At 36.6% G+C, this 20,824-nt stretch overlaps 1 protein-coding gene across 1 annotated transcript in view; it reads left to right on the top strand.

The window, feature by feature from the left end:
- NELL2 (neural EGFL like 2) overlaps positions 1-20,824 on the top strand; it is a 332,233-nt gene that overhangs the window by 84,429 nt on the left and 226,980 nt on the right. Inside the window, 4 exon segments of the mRNA XM_021092577.1 lie at positions 464-536; positions 707-789; positions 2,039-2,167; positions 3,911-4,013. Coding sequence (XP_020948236.1) covers positions 464-536; positions 707-789; positions 2,039-2,167; positions 3,911-4,013 — 388 coding nt within the window.

Here is a 20,824-nt window from a genome sequence, read left to right as displayed (position 1 = left end):
AGAAATGAGAAATGCTCAAATAAGCATTGCTCTTATGACTTAGTTTTTCCCTTCTTTTCTCTTCAATGATTGCAGTTAACTTAATGTTGGTATCAGTTTCACTGTTGCTGAAACTAGAAGTGATTTTCAGGTTGACTTTTAAAGGTCATTTTCAAGCCTTTCTTCGGTGGCTAACTAAAAATAACTTCCCCAAACAACATGACTATTGCCTCTTAATTATATCTTGACATTTAATCTGAAGGCTTTAAAAATATTATCAATAAGAAAGTATGTGGGTAATCACCTATTTCACCTGATGTTTTTCTTTCCCGTTGGGTTGAAGTCAAAGCAATATATTCAAAAATATTTTACTGGGGGATTTGGGTGAGTCTGTCTTATAATGTTTCCTTTCATGAACTTGACTGTTGAACATAAAGTGAGTTGATGAAGGTAATATGTCTTTTTCAAAATTTTTCACATGCAGGGTATAATGCAAGATGTGCAATTACTTGTCATGCCCCAAGGATTTATTGCTCAGTGCCCAGATCTTAATCGCAGTAAGTCCATTAGTTCTCACACGATGTAATGAAAAGTGTGCTTCTTGCTTAATTTTGTCCGCAATGTCAGTTTGAAATTGGAGTGCTCGTATATTCGTTGTCAGCACAGACTTAACCATATTAAACTCCTTATAAATGTAACTCGACCAATACAGTATTTTTAATTGCAGCCTGTCCAACTTGCAATGACTTCCATGGACTTGTGCAGAAAATCATGGAGCTGCAGGACATTTTAGCCAAAACGTCAGCCAAGGTAAAAACTCCTTAGAAATGGAGTGTGGGGAGAGCTCAGAAATCCTTGGGATTCCTCACAGTTCCTTTTTTAAGCCCCATTATTCATCTGTGAGACTTTTTTTTATACCCTACCTTGTATTAGGACTGAATCAAAGTCTCTGCTCAAGGAAGGGGCATATAAATATTCAAACCCTAGCCATCTGTCTAACAAATGATTCAGTAAATCAAGAATGAGGTAGATTACTTGGTCTTTTTACTGCCTGCTACAATAGGATTTATTGTTTAATTCACTTTTGGTTATTATTTATTATTATTTAGTTTTTCTTTGCAAGGAAGGAGGGAAGAGGACATTATAAAGAATATGGACACTAGACTTATGTCAAGGAAATGGTCCCACAAAACCTTTCTACTGCTGTGCTACCGTTGTAGGATTATTTGCTCTCTTAAGCATGTGCCAAGTTCACTGACAACTTTGCCAGGCTTTGTCATGTTGTGTAGTAGTCACTGAGGTCCTGAATGTTGTGTTGTGTATGGGTGATTTGTTTCTGACACAAAATAAATTCTAAAATTTATGTTTGCACTTGAACAAACATATTCATGAAATTAAATATTTTTAAAAATGGAAACTGCTTTCTCTGAATTGTAGATGATGCTATTTTGATTTAGCCTTCATTTACATCTTATAAATCATATTTTTTTTTCTTCCAAAGAAGAGGGAGGGCATATTTATTATGAAAAGAAGAGAGGAAAAATTCTTTCTTTTAGATTAGGGTTTAAGTGATTTGCAGCAGCATGGATGGACTTAGAGATTACCATACTAAGTGAAGTAAGCCAGAAAGAGAAAGACAAGTACTGCAAGTTTTCACTTGTATGTGAAATCTAAAAGATGACACAGATGAACTAGTTTATGACACAGAAACAAACTCGCAAACATAGAGACCAGACTTGTGGTTCCCAAGGTGGAGGGTGAGTGGATAAGAGAGGGATGGATTGGGAGTTTGTGATAAGCAAACTATTATGTATAGAATGGATAAACAACAAGGTCCTACTGTATAGCACAGGGGACTATATTTAATATCCTGTAGTAAACCATAATGGAAAAGAGTATGAAAAAATAAAGGCTTAAGTATATTTATAAGCGATAGTTGATGGGCATAGCCATCATTACTGCTACCCACCAAAAAAACAGGTCGATACCCGTTGGAGTATTTTGCCTTTCTGCGTTGTTGGAACGGTGAACAATGTAAACCCCTCCCTTTGTGCCACAGCTGTCTCGAGCTGAACAGCGAATGAATCGATTGGACCAGTGCTATTGTGAAAGGACTTGCACCACGAAGGGAATTACCTACCGAGAATTCGAGTCCTGGACAGACGGCTGTAAGAACTGCACATGCCTGGTATGGCTTCCACTGGAGCTCAGCCTCAGGGAACTCAGATGCCCCCACTCTTTAAAAATTTATTAAAACAATGTAGTCATGAAAATTTCAAGACCCATTTCCTCAAGACACAACACTAAAGTGCCAGCAAACCCAGTCAAATCTAGAGAACTGTGTTGCATTATTAAAGACACTTTTTGGCCCATAAAGATGATTATGGTTAAAGAATGCTATAAAGTTTTAAATTTATTGGTACACATGAAGTTAATGATTTAAATTGGGTCAATAATAGGATTCCCAAAGGATTCCATTCTGTTTCCCTTAACTTTTCCAGGGATTTTCCCCCTCATTTTTTTATTCATGCATTTTGATATAACTAAATTATATGCAATAGGAAATACTCTGACAATACTGGGCTGTCAAGAGTATAAACAAGTAGTAGAGTTTAATCTTTAAAAATTTACTAAGAGTGAAATACAAATTAGAGAGTTTAAATAAAGACAATTTCTCTGCTCACAGTAAAGTAGAATATCTAGTGCATTATTATTTCAAACATATAAGTTCATTTTCAAAGAAAAATTCAAAATAAGTTTGGTTTTGAACTTTTATTTATTTTTTGTCTTTTTAGAACTGCACCCACAGTATATGGAGATTCCCTGGCTAGGGGGCTAGGAGTTGAATTGGAGCTGTAGCTGCTGGCCTACACCTCAGCCACAGCAACATCAGACCCAAGCCACATCTGCAACCTACACTACAGCTCAGGGCAACGCTGGATCCTTAATCCACTGTGGGAGGCCAGAGATCAAACCTGCATCCTCATGGATGCTGGTCAGATTTGCTTCTGCTGAGCCAGGACAGGAATTCCTGGTTTTGAACTTTTAAATTACTCATGAATCCATATGTTAAAGCTGGTTGACTGGGAAGAAGTCAGAAGTGTAAAAAAAATTTTTTTCCCAAGTTCATTCACTTTATCCAAAAGTGGAACACCCTGATGTAAGAAGGCCACAGTTAACTGCGAACTAACCATACAGGTGTGTATGTGTGCGTGTGTTTTGTATAATTTATATTTCAGGAACATACTATATTTCCACCAAAATTATAGCATTTTACAAATACAGTAAAACCTTTCCAACTTGTGAAATGGGTGCCAAAAATCAAATCGAGTAAAATACAAGCTTTGGTATGGTGAGGTCAATAAAATGACTAGAAAAGCAGCTAAGCTACCTGTGAGTTCTGGATAACCTTAAAGATTCAAATGCCTTGAGGTCCTCTTGGCACACTGGCATCTCCTTTGATGTTTGTCACCACCAGTTCATGGTGGTGGCCTATCCAAGCTTGAATGTCCATGGGAAGGTTTCTGCATCCTGAGACTGGGTCTCCAGGATGGCAGATTCCAGAAATCTCCTTTATCGATGCTCACTTTGTGAGTTATCTGGGGAGACTCAAGTGCCCCAAGCTTACCCTCAGCCTGTCAGTGGGTGCTCTTCCCCCCCACCCCTGTCCTCACCCACTTCACAACAGGAGGTGAGAACTTTGGCTCAGTTGCTGGACAGAAGATGGGACCAATTACCATCTGTGTTATGACTCAGTTTGTATTACTGTGGGTCTCTGTATTATGGCTCTTACTATATAATAGCCAAAGAAAACAGTGGTATTTATAGCATTTTATGTGAAGAGTTTGAAATTTAAGAAACATATTAAAAAATACTTGAAAGCTACCAAACTGCAACTTTGAAATCCTTTAAAATGCTGTTTTCTTCTTAGAATGGAACCATCCAGTGTGAAACTCTGATTTGCCCGAATCCTGACTGCCCACTCAAGTCGGCTCTTGCATATGTGGATGGCAAGTGCTGTAAAGAATGCAAATGTGAGCATAACCTTTATGATTAATACTTTTTTTGTCAAAAATAAAACTTGAATTAATAAATATTCACCCATCATTGGTTTAATCTGAGCAAGCCAAATAGCTTTTAGAAATGATGGAACTAGGAAGAATACCATCTCTTATTTGATTGAACAGTTCTTTTCCATTTTAAAATGCTATGTACTTGTATTCTAGCATGAACATTTTTTGGAGGAATTTATCCTGTAGAGTGACAGAAGTAGCAAAGATAGGTAAGAAACTTTGTGGAAGGCATTTCTGTCATTACAGTCCTTGTTACATTTTCTCCCAACTAAGTTAAGAACAGTCCACACTCAGCCAGGATAACCAAGGAAATCCATGATACAAGTGACCTACAGCAGCAGATGGTAACACAGCTCCACTAGTCCAAACCACGGAAGTACTCGTTGTTATAAGATCGGATGGTACAGTGTGGATGGGGTGGGGCCAAGGTTTTAATTCATAAAAAGAGGCTCACACTGATGAATGAGGCAGCAGTCTGCCTTTTAGTGGCTACTGTATACAGTTCGATTCTGAAGTCTGAAAATGCTCTTTGAATCGTAGCTATCCTCAAATGGGTTTTATAGCATTTATTAATAACAGAGAGCCTTGCATCTGTATTACACTTTAAAAGGTTGTCCTTGTTAAAAGTAGCAGTTAAATTTATCTGTTTTTTACCAAGGGCTAGTAACATGTGTGAAAACTGGGTAGTTATAAAGTGTGTAGAATATATAGGGTTATGTAAGTGTGATATAATCATATATGTATAATCACACATGCCCATGTGTGCAACTGCACACCCAAGACATGGGGTGGGGAGAAGAGGAGAGAGAGAAAAGGAGAGGGAGAGAAAAGTAATGCCTGCTTTTTCTAGGGTATCTCTGTTATGCTGGCTTACGCTAGCCCTCAGAGTGTGCAGGGTGCTACTTCTGGTCAGAGTGACAAGTTATCAGAGGAAAGTGAGGAAGTCTTTTTGTAGCCCATTTAATTCCCTTGGGAGCTCATTTATATTTAATTCTGTTGGGCTTTACATTGAGGCCGGTCCACCTCATGGGCATGTATTAGCTGAGCCAAGTAGATTTGGCTGAAGTGGGAAGGACTGAATGCAGTTGTTCTCACACATGGCACTAGAGAATATCCTTGGTGAAAGGTAATCTGTGTTCTTCCTTTAACTTGTCTTAAAGATGAAAAGCTTGTGAAGATATTCTGTAGTTTGCTTTGTAGGTGCTTGGAGATAGGAGGCCCTCTGTAGGACTGTAAATTCTTAACATGACAGTAATAGGAATCACATATTTTGCTTAAACTTCTTTTATCCTTTCCACGGATACTTCTACATTGTTACCTGTGAATGTGATGGATTTGCATTAAGTGATGTTGATTTTATTACAGACAGGCCCATTGAATAATGGACCATTGTGATAGATGGATTAGTCAGAAGTTGTGAATTTCAGTTCTGATTTTACCATTTGTCTCTGTTACCAACAGTAAGCTGCCTACTAAATCAGGCTATGCTTGAAATCTCCCCAACAAGCATGCAGTTAGACTTAATGAAATGGTAAAATACTTTGAGACTTATTAATGCAAAGTGCTTCTGGCAGCCTTTGGTGTTAATGATTAAAAATCAACTGTGTCTAGTATATAAAATAGTGAAAGCTTCAAGTAAGTGATCAGTGAGGGGACCACAACATCACTGGATAAGTACCGGAATAATTCATTTGAATCTTTCATTTCACATGGTTAAAAAATAACAAGGATTAACTGACTTTGTCTTTCTGGTTATAGTCACTGATATGAGTGCCATGAAATACAGAGGATTTGTGTCCTATGTTTGTATTTCTAGTATTTGAACTGGTTCTCATGAACTCAGCATTTTATGAGAGCTAGCAAGGTATTTTCAGTAAACACCCATTGAATTTTCTTTCCTGAGAGAAATAAGCATTTAGTTCATATGGTAAATATTATTAGGGATTATTTTGAAGTGTGTCTTCACATGCACGAATTTAAAACCAGTCACTAGAAATATTTCAGGAAATGCACTTCTGAAAAGTTTTACAAAGACCTATTTTATAAAAGATAGGTAATATTTAAAATAAATTTAATAATCATTAGCTGACTTGTTTGGATAATTCAGATTTTCCTATGTGCTGAAAGTGGGAGAAGCCAGTGGTTGTAGAGAACCAGGTTGTGTGTGTGTGTGTGTGTGTGTGTGTGTGTGTGTGTGTGTTTCACTGTTACATATGAGGGAAAGGAAATGGTCTTATTTTCCTATGTTAATTTCCCCAGTGTTATCATTGTTATAATTTTTGAGAACTTAATTTCAGTTGAATATAAGTTAATTTCTGTGTGTTTCACTTTTTAAAACACAGACATTATACCCTGCACTCATGATTTTTGAAACTCTTTGGTTCAATAGCCTTTTTAGTGACATAGGATTAACGAAATATATTCTTTAATGAGAACTGTTTGAAGAAATAAATCACTTACTCTTTCTCAAGCCCTCAGAATGTAAAACATATAACCCAACTGCTGAATGTTACTCTGCCAAGACCGTGACAAACAAAGCAAGTGCAGGCAGCCAGTCATTTTTGTTGTCCTTTATTTAATGTTTTCAGCCTCGCTTCATCGGGCCTGTTTGTGCAACTCAGAGTAGCCCTATTTTGCAGTCTGCTTTATATTTTCCCTCTGTAGCTTCAGCTCCAGCCCTTTATCCAAACATAAATACTGTTGAATAGCAAGAATGTTGTTGTTCTGGGAAGGAAGTCAGGGAGAACCAAGCCTGTCACTTTTCTTTATTTGAATCTACATAAGCAAAGTATTGGGTGGAGGGGCTTAACCTTTGATGCCCTCCCATTGAGCCTCTGTGGTGGAGTTCTACAGAGACAGGATGAAATGCAAAGGCAGGAATGTGATGATGCCAAACCATTAAGGTAATAAGAATCACAACTCTGTGTTAAGTCATATCACTTCCTTAGGTTAGAACGTACATACTTTGCTGCTCATGGGATTTTTACATTGTCCAAGAATACACATTTAGATTTTCCTGAGAATTTCTGTTTGAAAGTATTCAGTTTTGCCAGCTTGCTTTCTTCTTTAAAACCATCTACTGTAATTAATCTAAATGATCCACTTTTCTGCTGGTAACTAAGCTTACTAAACAGAGCCTTTTGGGGTTCTGGCTAGGTCTAGGGGATATTTCAAAGTAAGGAGAATTTGTTTCTGTCCCTTTATCTTTTCCCCTTTTAGCCGCCATTACCACACCCTTTATCCCACTCACAGGCTCTCAACTAGCCAACAGCAGGTTTGATTGACACAAATTCAAGGTAGTCCTAAAAATTATAAAGTATAAATATTTTGGGTGACATTAAATCTGAAATAAGATGAGGCCAAACTAATTGAAGTACATAAAAACCCAACTCAGGTTAAAAAAAAAAATCGGAAAATAATCGACTAAAGTTCTAGGAAATAGAAAGTTGCTGAAAATCACTGAAATTAGAAAAGCATTTAAAATATTCAGTGCATTCACTTATTTTCTTTCAGTGGATTGTAGGTTGATGTTTGAACACAAAGCTCTGCTTCACAGAAAAGGTGATTCATGAAAACAGGGAATCTGAAGCACATCTGAACTAATGCTGTAATGTATTTTGCAGAAGAGACTATATTTTAAAAACAACAAGGAAAGCAGATTTTCTCTCCCTTTCTAAAAAGGCATCAAATACAGGAAATGTGAATGTGGCTGTGAAAACTGGTTGGTACTTGCCTAGTATCCATAGTTATTTTAATTGGTATTTTCCCAAAGAAGCCAGTTTATCTGAATAAATTGAAATAATTCTATGGTTGAGTAAAATCAGAGTTTTTGTAGATAATTTGGTTACATTTTGATATGTTCTGTGCTGATTAGACATCATATTATTTTAAAAACCTTATCAGTTTAGGTGAAATGGACTTATTATAATGTCTTTGCCTATTTGAATAGTTAAAGCATGTGGGTTACAGAATCAGAGTGTGTGGGTTTGAATTTCAGTTCTCCTGCTTATTAGCTTATTAGTTGTGCAAATTTGGTCAATTTACTTATCCTCTCAGGGTCTCAGTTTTCTCATCCATAAATTATACCTAAGGGTTGGTGTAAGGGCTGAATGAGTAAAGCATGTAAAGTACTTAGAAGAGTGTCAGCTATTATTATTTTTATTTCAAGAACTATTCATGTTTTTATTAATGAAAATACAGAGTAGTGAAACTGTCTCATTGGCTCATACATCTTAAAGCTACACAGGACCTGAGAGATCTTCCCAATGGCAATTTCCTTTTAAAAGAAAGAAAAGTTTCATTATCCCCATTTTACACAGGAATAATGGAACCAGGGAGGTTAAAGGTTTTTCTAAGATCAGATAGTACACAAGGTTTTTTGTTTTTTTCTGTTTTTTTTTTTTTCAAATTCTGTTCTGATATACAGTACTGCTCTCCTCAAGGTCATTCCTCCCTCAGTATTTGGGATGGGTCTTGACCAGGGTTGACTTTATGCATTATATATTCTTTTGGTTCTGGCTTCTTTCATTCAAAATCATGTTTGTGAGATTCATCCATATTTTTCCATGTAGATGTTGGTTATTCATAGTTATTGCTGTTTATATTCATTTGTGTTAATGTTCTACTATTATTGAAGAATGAATTAGGTGGTTTTCAGTTTTGGTCTCCATAAATAGTCCTTCTATCAACATTCTTTATGTGTTTTTTTGGTGCTATGCATGCCTGATGGGTATACACTTTGGAATTTTTTGGCCACAGAGTAAAACTATTTTATTCTACAACAACTGTTTTACTCTTTGGCAAGATCATTTTGCCAACAGTTTTCTAAAGTGGTTATACCAGTTTGCCCTCCCACCAATGATGTATGAACATTCATTCCAGTTGCTCCACACTCTCTCCCACACTTGGCATTTTTGGTGTTTTTAATTTTAGGCAGTATGATAAATGATGTTGGTACATCATATAGTGTGTATTTCTGATTTGCATTTCCCTGATGCCTAATGAGGATGAGCAACTTTTCAAATATTTAGGGGCAAATTTCATTAATTTTAAATAATAGAAAATAAGAGTACGGAGTTCCCAATCATGGCTTAGTGGTTAACAAACCTGACTAGTTACCATGAAGTTGCGGGTTCTATCCCTGGCCTTGCTCAGTGGGTTAAGGATCTGGCGTTGCTATGAGCTGTGGTGTAGGTCACAGACGCAGCTCAGATCCTGCGTTGCTGTGGCTGTGGTGTAGGCTGGCAGCTACAGCTTCGATTCGACCCCTGGCCTGGAAACCTCCATATGCCGCTGGAGCGGCCCTAGAAAGACAGACAAAAAGACCAAAAAAAGAAAGAAAATAAGAGTAGATTTTAAAATATGAGCATTTTCCCAAAGAGCACTTTTCTTGCTTTGGCAGGAGATGGTAGTTTGAGAGGTTTGATTCTTTTATTTTCACATTAATGTGTAGGTATGAATGAATGTCACTTTAAAATACATAGTAAAGGAGGGGAGATTAAATGATTGTCAAGTAATTTGGGGACTTTTAAAAAAAGGAATGACAGTAATAAGGTTGACTCAGAGACTTTTAAATGTAAATAAAGAGAGGAAGTAGAAAAAGCAATGGGATAAATTCATCAAGCATCTCTTTATTCTTAAAAAAAAAGAAACGTAATTTATATAGGCTAACATTAAAAATGAAAATGATTTTGGAGCAACATAACCAATAAACTTAGCTGTCTGCAGTAATTCTGGAAGCATGGGAAATATGCAATATGCATTGGGGGTTGTCATGCATGAACACAATTATAAATTAGTTGGCTTTATAGCGACATGAGGACTACGTGACAGGAATGCTAATGCCGATTTAGGGGATCTATACAATAATGAAAAAGGTAGAAATAGCAATCAAAAGAAAGGTGTGTTCTTTTGTATATCAAGTGCAGTATTTTTAAAAAGTTTCCTAAAAGTCTTCAGTTGTTAAAGAATATTACATTAGCAAACCATTGAATGAGCTGAGAGATAATGGTGTCGCTATAAATCCTGCGCGTGGCCTTGGTCTGGATTCAGTCTTTTCTCCCCCCAAATTACCATAATTTAGTGTTTAAAATAATATTGGATAAATCATAGAATTAGGGCATTTTTCTAATTCTATAGGTATGTGTGAAAAATGGGCAAGAAAATAATTCACTTGTGCATTACTTAGTTAAGATCATTGAGATTATGTGGGGAATATTTTCACTAGAGACAGATGCTAAATTTTATTAAAGAGAGATTTCATCAAGATAATCCTGTAGGCTTCCTGAACACTGTCATCAATTTTGTGTTGATATTTTTCATAAATTCTTCAAATAGGCATTTGGCATACTGCTATCTTTCAAACATTATAAAAACTGATAAATGTCAAATCAGTGGAAAAAATACTGAACTGGCAATATATTAGGAAGCAAGAATAATTAACAATATAGCCTTCAGATTAATGACTATATGAGCCACTGCATGATGTATTTTAATGATCTTTAGAAAAATAAAAAAATCTGTTCTTAATTAGTCAGCTTATAGCAGAGCTGAGATGCCAGGAAAAGGCAAGGCAGATTTACAGGATGATGGCAATGTCACAATGATTTGCTGCTGTGTCCTCTATGCCACAGTTTGACTTAGTCATTCTTTCTTCCTAATCCTACTATGGCATTTTTAAAAAATTTTATTTTATTCAATTATAGTTGATTTACAATGTTGTGTTAATTTCTGCTGCACAGCAAAGTGATTGAGTTATAAGGCATAGAAGTTTTACATTTATATTCTTTTCCGTTATGGTTTTTAACAGGATATTAAATATGGCCCCCTGTGTTATACAGTAGGACTTTTTGTTTATCCATTCTGCATATAATAGTTTATATCTGCTAATCCCAAACTGCCAATCCATCCCTCCCTCACTCCCCACGCCCTTGGCAACCAGGATTTTTAATGTTTTATCTAAAATTAATGCACACATACAATAAATATTCAATCCATCCAAAAATATATAAAATAAAAAGCAAGAGTCTTCCTTCTCCCTCTCCCAAACTTCTAGTCCTCCTCTATCCTTACAGATGATTTTCAATGCATCCACTTACATATGCACGTGTAGACTTTTTCTGTGTGGTAAATAATGTCCTACATCTTCCTACACTTTTATCTTGGAGATGTTTCCATATCAACAAACTGTTAAAGTGGTTGCATAGTACCCTACTGTGTAATTTAGCATAATGGCATTTCTTCCCCCTCAAAGGGTATTTTAATTGTTTCTCATTTGTTGTTTCTCTTATGAGAAACTATATTGTGGGATGTCATTCATGCATAATCTGTGTGCACTTTTATAAAACTTTATCTATAGGGTAGGTCTCTAAGAGTGGAATTGTTATGTCAAAGATGATGGTGCTATTACATTTAGAATATATAAGCGATGAGGTCCTACTGTATAGCACAGGGAACCATATCGAGTCTCTTGGGATAGACCATGATGGAAGATAATATGAGAAAAAGAATGCACATATATATATATGTGTGTGTGTATAGATATATATATATACGACTGGATCACTTTGCTATACCACAGAAATTGACTCAACACTGTAAATCAACTATACCCTAATAAAAAATTGATTAAGTAAAATGATGGCATTTTTACGTATTGCCAGCTCTTGCTCTGCAATTACCCTCTGCTCTAAATTACAAAGACTGGCCCGGGGCGTTTTTCCCCTCTGTGAGGAGCACTTGGTGGCAGTGCTGAGGGAAACCTGAAAACAGCACTTTTCTCTGTTTCATGAGGTCTTTAAAAAAGGGCATCCAGGACATTTTTCTTTTTTCCAAGAAATGTTGACAAGGTAATATCAATTCATGGGAGATCCCTTAAGGAAAGACAGTCTATGGAAGCCTGAACTTTCTTGTTTTATCACAGACAGTGTTGTCTGGTGAGCTCATAGGGAATTATTGCTAAAATTAATTGCTGTTCCACATCTTTGGTAAATTCCATAGATGGCATGAGAATATATTGAATTTATTTATTTTTTTCTGAAATGAAAGTGGTTTTCCAGAAGATATAACTTGGTTACTGCCCTCTGATTTTGAGCCATTATGCTGTGCCTATTTAATCATGTTTTATTTTAAAATAATAGAAAGTACTCAGCCTCTAGTTCTTTACTCTGAATTGTAATTTCTCTTCATTATTAAGATTCTTGAATAAATGTATTTTGTGGATTTTATTATTTTTCATGCCCCATTACCTTTTCTGAAAAGGATTTCTCTGCCCATCTAATGACATTGCTTAAATGGCCTAAAACTCTTCAGAAGAAAGCTTTATGCAAATCTGTCAGTAATAATAATTAAATCAAACTGTCTAGCACAGTTCTTGGAGACTAAAAATGGGACTGTTTCAGTGATCAGGAGGCTAGTGCTCCTAAGTGGTAGAAGGCTTTGAAAGAAGTGAGAGGATTTCAGATTTATACCAAAGCAAAAGGGTGATGATCTGGATATCATTCATATGAGACAGAAGAGAAGAAAAACACTTAGGCAGAAAATGTAGCTTCTTATCTGCAGTGTTGTGAGATAATTGTTTTAAAAATGAGCTTATTTTCTTCTCAATAGAGATCACACAAAATGACATTTTGAAATCAGAATAGGGAAAAAATAAGATCTATGCAATTTATAGCATCTTACAAGTTGATTTCAGCAATTATGTGGCAAGTAGTAACTCGGGAAGGCCAACTGCATAATAAAGGTAAATGGACGTCATAGTGCCCATTGGAGAATAAAGCCACAGTGCCCTCCATCTCCAACAAAAAGTACAAAACAGCAACTCGGCAGACTCCCCGCTGGATGCCTCGAATACAGCGTGTGGCCCGTGTTCTCTGGTAACATACTTACAGACTAACATCAGTATAGATTAAAACATTAGATGACGAAAACACAATGATATGGGAGTTCAGTGTGAGGAAGGGTCAGAAGGGGATTCTCTTTTTCAGTTTAGAAATGCTTGTATAAAGTACAATTCAGGTACATTTCTTTTTTATACAAAAGCCTGCCTCATATTCAAAACTATTTAATTATGAAAAAATGCTTATAAAAATCACTTGAAATTGCTTTAAAAGGTGTTCCTAGGGTGGGTGATAATAATAAGATTGGAGCTGCATCCAACTCAGAAACATTAAACTTGTAAAAAAATCTCTTCCTTGGAATGGCTGCTACAATCCCATGGTCTGCTTCTAGAATATTCTATCTGCATTATATACTAGAACCTTTGCCTAGATTTTGCTTCTAAATGGCAACAGCTGCCATTCATACTCTGTTCACCCAGTTGCTGGAATGTTGTCTCTATTAGAAATTGGCTACATGGTCTCCAGAGTTTGAGCCACACTGGGTTTTTAGGATTTGATGTTCAGATTTTGGTCTTACTGTTTGTTTTATACTTTAGTTACAGTGTTGATGTAAATGCATCCCTGGGCTGGCTGATTTTCAGAATGGCCCTCGCTTGAATAGTATTTCAAGTTATGAAGACATGTCTCACAAACACTTGTGCAACAAACTCAGAAGCTTAGGAAAGAGAATTTTCAGTCTCCGCAGTTTCTTATACAGATAGAATATTTATGATTTTAACCATTGGCAAGTGACCCCAATGATCCGTGATAAATACATTCATAATTTTGTTGAGACCTGCATTTTCATTCAACAACCTGTGAGGCCTGTAAGTAGGAGCACACCGCTTAGCTCAGGGCCTCACAAATTTTAATAGGAATCTGAATCACCTGGGAATCCTAAAATGAAAATTATGATTGAGTGTTCTGGGGTGGGGTGTGAGATTTCACATTACTAACCAGCTCCTAGGTGATGCCGTTTTGGAACACACTTTGATTAAGAAAGATTTAGTTAGCGAGTGTGCTTTCCTGGTTGTTCAGCTTCTCCGTGGAGCTTTACTTTTCTCTCTTGGATCTTAAGTATGAAGTAAGGTCTCAGAATATGTTTTAGGATTTATGTTTTGAGCTAAAGCATCTGAGTATGAGAACTGAACATACGCCATTTCTGTTGCTTCTTATAATGGTTTCCAATTTATAGATGAGGAAACCAAAGCTTAAAGAGGTTACTTCTCTCACCCAAGATAATATAGGCAGTAAAGTGATGGCACCACAACTGAACACATGCACCGTTTCTCGTATACTGCCTCGTCCCCTTGGGATGTGTGATGTATTTCATTAGTGGAAAGAAAAAATCAATTTGAAAAGAGAAGTGAAAATTTTATGATGTTCTGGAGTCAGCAGTAATCATGTTAAAATGATATGGAAATACTTAAGAAATATAATTTTGTAATACTTTCTTCTGTACGCAGTAAGAAAGGAGAAAAGAATTGATATAAATTATTCTTCACACTACTGAAATGAAGTGTCTATGTCTATTTTGGAAGTGGAATTTTCATTGCTTTGTAGTATCTCATATGTGGGAAAGAGACAGTTGGTTCTGATAGTTCAAGAAAAGAAATTTTAAAAGCAAGTATTTTCTGGTTGGATTTTTATTTTATTTTTGCAAAGGACAGGGAAAACGCTTTGAATGAAAACTTAAAAGTGTCTACCGACAGGTGTATACTAACCTGGATTACTGACTAGAGTTCTTTTTTTTTAATCTGTTTTTATTTATTTATTTATTTATTTTGGTCTTTTTGTCTTTTTAGGGCTGCACCCATGGCACGTGGAGGTTCCCAGGCTAGGAGTCTAATCAGAGCTATAGCTGCCAGCCCATGCCACAGTGACAACACCATATCTGAGCTGTGTCTGCGACCTACACCACAGCTCATGGCGATGCCACATCCTTAGCCCACTGAGCAAGGCCAGAGATCAAACCTGCAACCTCATTGTTCCTAGTCAGATTTGTTTCCACTGTGCCATGACGGAAACTCCTAGAATTCTTGAAAGTTTATAATTGCAGAGAATTCTTCCTCCTTGATCCCAAAATGTTTTTTTTTTTTTCCTTGAAGTTTTCTTTTCATTTTCATGAAATGAAGTCTTTTTCTAAATACTTTTGGTCAAATAATGCACATCAGTCTGACTTCCTGGGTCTTTAATAGCTTGCTACCATCTCATAAGGGCAGATAGTTTTAGCTTCTGTCAAGTGGTTCTGCTGAGATGAATTGTCCTGTCTCAATGTTAAATTAAACTGTTCTCTTCAAACTTATAACTGTTCGTGTCTGGTACAAATCGAAGTCTTTTTTTCTTTTCTTTTTTTTTTTTTCTATAAGTGTTGTGAGAGTAAGATTAATAAAAGCGACCTAGTGTTAGAAAACCTTGGGAGAATGCATTTTCCACCAGCTTAAATTCCCTCTTCTGCCTTGTGAAAATTCTCCAGTTAATCCATGCCTCAAAAGTGTGCCCTGTGCAGTTGATTCTTGGGGTTATGTCAGAGATGGTGGTCTCAACGAGTTAGTGAGCCTGCGCAAATGTACCACATGGTATAAAAGCGAGTGCATGCAGATGGACCTTGATATTCTCTCAAGTTTTAGTCAATTCAGGCCTTTTTGACCATTTTTAGATCCTCAAAGCTTATAGTAGCATGGTTTATAAGAAGACATGAAAGATGAACTTTTTTCACCTGAGTTATGATTAAATTTGGAAAGCTAATTATTATTTGGAGGAAAAGAATAACAAAGCATTGGGTAAGACAGTCTTTTTACACTGTATTGTGGCTAGGTATCATGTCCTCAAACCAATTAAAAAATCGAGGTTTTCTGATCACAAATGAGTTCATCTTGCAGCAAGCAGTGTTAAGAATTTCTCATTTGTGTTTATGCCTATAGTTTACCTCCAGCATTTCTCAGGCCCCGGATCTCAGAAAGGTCACTTTTATTTGTTGGTTGGGAAGGAGGGAGGGGGTGAGCTAGTATAGAACAAGATGAACATTGTACTTGTTCACTGATTTATTTCATTTGTTAATTTCCTTCAGTCTAGGGTTTCTAAATACTATAGGACTTAGAGCTGGGAGAGACAGTCATGTGAAATGGAATTGGATTAACTCTCTGGGCTGAGTTACCATATGCTCAGGAATGAGTTTAGGAGCTGGAGATCTTGGAATAATCCCAGAAATAGTAGGATGGGGATGATTGTTCTATGCATGTGGAAATTGAGTGAAAGAAAGTTAAAACTGTGCATCTTACCACTGTGTCTCTTGCCTATAATTTTCATTCATTTGAAAAATGGTTATTAAGCACCTCCTATGAATTAGTCCTTGCTAGACACTGAGAATATGGTGGTGAACAAAGTAAGATTATTCTCTGCCCTCACAAACCTAATAATCAAGTCAAGGAGAAGGACATTAATCATATAATAATCAAGTATACAGTGCACTGTTGTAGCAGTAAGATGTGAATAAAGCACCTGTAGTAAGTGAAATTCATTGAGCGTGGAGATCAGAGTGGCATCATTAGAAAATGAAGTGCCAGTTGAGATCTGATGAGCAAATAGCATTATACTAGAAAAGAGAAGAAAGAGGAAATGTTCAAGCTGAGAAATTTAATATGCAAAGGCTATGGGTACGAATTAGGATATTGTGAAAGGAGGCTTGTGTGGTTGATGTGCAGAGGGTCAAAGGCATGATGTGAGATGCAGCTGGAAAGGTAAGAAGGGGCCAGACTAAGGAGTTTTGTTTTTATCCTGAGAGTGATGGGATGCCAGTTACATATTTTAAGCAAGACAAATCTGTTTTTGCAATTATCCAGAGAGAAGATAATGGTAGTATTTTAATTAGATGGAAGTGATATATATTTAAGGTAGAGCCAATAGGATTTTCTAATGACTTGACATGGGTATGAGTGAAAGAGAGTCAGAGAGTTCCTTGGTGGCTTAGTGGTTAAGGATCCAGTGTTGTCACTAACTGTGGCTCTGGTCACTTCAATGGAGAGAGTTCAATTTCTGGGGGAAAAAAAAGAGGGGTGGGGGAAGAGTCAGGATGATTCCAAAGTGTTTGGATTGAGGAAGCGCAAGGATGGAATTGTATCGACGAAGATGGGGAAAGCTGCTATTTGAACTGGACTTGAGGGGTGGCTAAGATGAAGAGTTCAGTTTAGGTAGGTTCTGTTTGACATGTGTTATTAGCCATTTAAATGTAAACGTAGACAAGTAGTTGTATATTTGCATCTGGAGTCTCGGACAGAGGTCAAAAGCAGAATTGAAAAATCTGAATTGTTGAATTTTTTCCTATATTTGTTGTCAATTTTTATTTACTTTTTGAATTGATTTTTCATCTACATTGTCTGCTTTCAAATTCAGTTCTTTGTATTTTTGCTTCTTGATTTATAAAAGTTCTTTTTATAATAAAACATCTGTTATATCTGTTATGTATGTTGCAAACATTTTTTATAATGTACTTCTATTTATAGTGTTTTACAACATAAACATTTACAAATTTTATGTAATTGAATCTTTTAATCATGCTAAAAAAGAACTTTTCCTCTTTTTATTCATAAAAATATTTACCTTCTGATCTCTGAATGGCCCCTACTTTTTCATTTTAAGTTTAAACAATTTGAGATTTATTTTTCATACCTGAGATATTAATTCTAGCTCCATTTTTGTTTGTTTTTTTTTTTCCATACAAGTTAACCAATAATTTTGGTAGCATTCGTTTGAGAATTCTTTTGTTCAATGATTAACATGCTGCTTTATCTTACGATGTAAACTTTTAAAAAATATTCAAGTATTGTTGATTTACAATGTTGTGTTAATTTCTGTTATACAGCAAAGTGATTCAGATAGATAGATAGATAGATAGATAGATAGATACTCTTTTTTAAAAATATTCTTTTCCATTATGGTTTATAACAGGACATTGAATATATTTACTAAAGTAGGGTCTTGCTGATTATCCCCTCCGTGTATCATAGCTTATATCTGCTAACCCCCACTTTCCACTCTATTCCCCCTGTCCCTGTGGCAGCTACAAGTCTGTTCTCTGTGTCTGAGAGCTGTTTTCTGTTTCATAGATAGGTTCATTTGTTCCGTATTTCAAATTCCACATGTAAGTGATATCATATGGTATTTGTCTTTCTCTTTCTGACTTACTTCATTTAGTGTGATAATCTCTAATTGTATCTGTGTTGCTGCAAATGCCTGCCGTTTTATCACACATTAAATATTTACATATTTACATGTATTTAAGTTTGCTTCTAGGATTTCTCATGATCTATTAATCTATTTGTCTCTTATTGTACTGATTCTACAGTATTTTAATGATTGTAGCTTTCTAGTATGAGTTCTTATCTGGGAAAACCATTAGTGTTCTTTCTAAAAACTTCCTGAGCTTATTTTCTCTCATTTATTCTTCCAGATAACTTTTACATATCATGAGAATTATCTGCTCCTAAGTGGTTTTAGAAGCCCAGTCATATGTGTGTCTGATTCTGGTCCGGTACCTTTCTTGAGATAATTTTTCTTCTCCCCCTCCCCCCCATTTTTGGCTACCCTGCGGCATATGGAGTTCCCAGGCCAGGGATTAGATCCAAGCCATAGTTGTGACCTAAGCTGCAGCTGCAACAATGCTGGATCCTTAACCCAGTGTGCCTGGCAGAGAATTGAACCTGCATCCCAGCACTCCTAAGATACTGCCAATCCTGTTGTGCCACAGTGGAAGCTCCAAAATAATTCTTTGATGGATACCACAAGAAATGTTTGGGTGGTTATTTTTGTTTGTTATTTTGTAAGTATTACTGAAAGCAGTTTCATGGTTTAAGATTTGCAGTATTTCAGAACTTGCTGACAAGTTCAGGGGTATGACTATACAAACAGAATGCTTAAGTGGAAAAGGAATGAAATTTGCTGTATATAAAAAGGCAAGAAAACTTACATACTATGGGTTGAACAAGTTTTCCAAAGGTCTTTCGAAGTTTTCCAAGACAACATGGAGAGGAAGATTGTTTTTTAGGTTCCAGAGTCTCCAGTGACTCTGTCATAGACAGATGGTAGTAATGAGGAGAGATAATGGGGAAGGGACAGATGTCATAGAAATCAAAAGAGGATGGAATATTCTGTAAGGGTGAAAGAGTGATCTTTTGGAAATGACACTTCCTTTCTATTACAGGCATGCACGTGATGTGGGAAGATGAAAAATTTAAATGACATGGTTTCAGAGAAATAAACATTATCCTCACAGAAAATCTAAGTTTTAATCAGAGCAGGGAAGTGAAGGGTGCCTCTTGTGGGGTATTAGATTGTGGAGGGATATATATGGACAGTGGCTGAGATAGAGGATTAGAAGCCCTGTAGATCAATTGGTTTTTGTTTTGTAGAAGAAAATTACAAAATTTAGTAGCCTACAACAGTTTGGCAGGCTGAAATTCGGACTGGGTACCTGGGAATTTTTTTTCTTTTTAGTCTAGTTTTGGCTGGGTTTGCTCATGCATCTTACTTAGCTGGTGGGCTAATTCAGTTGGTTTATAACTGCCTCACATTTGGAGGCTGGGATAATGGCAGTCTCTTCCCATGTCTTCTTTCAACTTACCAGGTTAGTCCAGGGTTGTTCATTTTACAGTTGCAGATTTCTAAGGAAGTCCTGGCTTGCAGTCTCTTGAGACCTAGGCTAGGAACTCAGTCACACATTATTAATTCTACTGTATTCTGCTGGCTAGGTCAAGTCACAAGGCCAGTGCAATGATGAAAGACCTATAAAGTCACTTCAAAAGGGACAGGGAACAGAAAATGGTAGCCATTTTTCCAATCCTCAGTACCCTGGAAGGATGATTCAGGGGGAAGGAAATCCTGCGAGATACGAGGATGGAGGAAGGAGAGATGTGTCTGTCTTTGTTGCTTTCAAATTGTGGAGTTGTGGTCAAGGATGATGATATATGAAGCATGATGGGCTTCCCTGACTGCTAGGACTGGGTTCTTCCCTGACACTAACTTTCAACGCTGGTGCAACCTGCATTCTCAGTGGTATCTGGTGCTTGGTAAAACTAGAGGTCAACCACCATGTCTGAGGCCATTCCTGACTGAAGTGGCAGATGGTATGTTAGAGGCATGCAGTATTGCTTTTTGGAAAGAGTTACAAATAGAACAATAGAAATTTGGTATGGTGCCTTTGAAGAATACTATCTCAGAAAGGAAGGAACTAGGAGTGGTTAACTCTGGGAGTTCAAACTCAAGGTATAAATAACAGTGGTCCTGGGTGAATGGCAAGGAAGGAGTGAGGCTTCTGAAGGAATTCTAATCCATATAGAACCAATTATTATTCTGTTTTACGCAAGGCAGGGTTTATTTGTCATTTATCTCCGTATCAACATCCCTTGATACTCTATCTATTGCACAGTGGATGCTCAATAAATGTTTTTACATCACTTAGTGAATTAGGTGTTCCATACTCTGACCCCATTTTCAAGAACCTTTATTGTACTATAGCTCTTCTATATATGTTAACAATAGGTTAACATTATGATATTTGTATATCTTTTTCAAAAGAATAATTTTTTTTTTTTTTGGTCTTTGGTCTTTTTAGGGTCACATCTGTGGCATATGGAGGTTCCCAAGCTAGGGGTCAAAACGGAGCTGTAGCTGCCGGCCTACACCACAGCCACAGCAATGCCGGATCTGAGCCTTGTCTGTGACCTACACCACAGTTCATGGCAACGCCATATCCTTAACCCACTGAGTGAGGCCAGGGATCGAACCCACAACTTTGGTCAGTAGTCAGGTTCGTTAACCACTGAGCTACGATGGGGACTCCCAAAAGAATAATTGATTGCACTTTTGTTCACTGTCAGGTTTAGTCTTTCTGTATTTAAA

This window comes from Sus scrofa, chromosome 5, assembly GCF_000003025.6.
Source record: "Sus scrofa isolate TJ Tabasco breed Duroc chromosome 5, Sscrofa11.1, whole genome shotgun sequence".
Lineage (NCBI taxonomy): Eukaryota > Metazoa > Chordata > Mammalia > Artiodactyla > Suidae > Sus > Sus scrofa.
The sequence above is the reverse complement of the archived record's forward strand: the minus strand, read 5'-3'. Positions and strand labels throughout refer to the sequence as shown.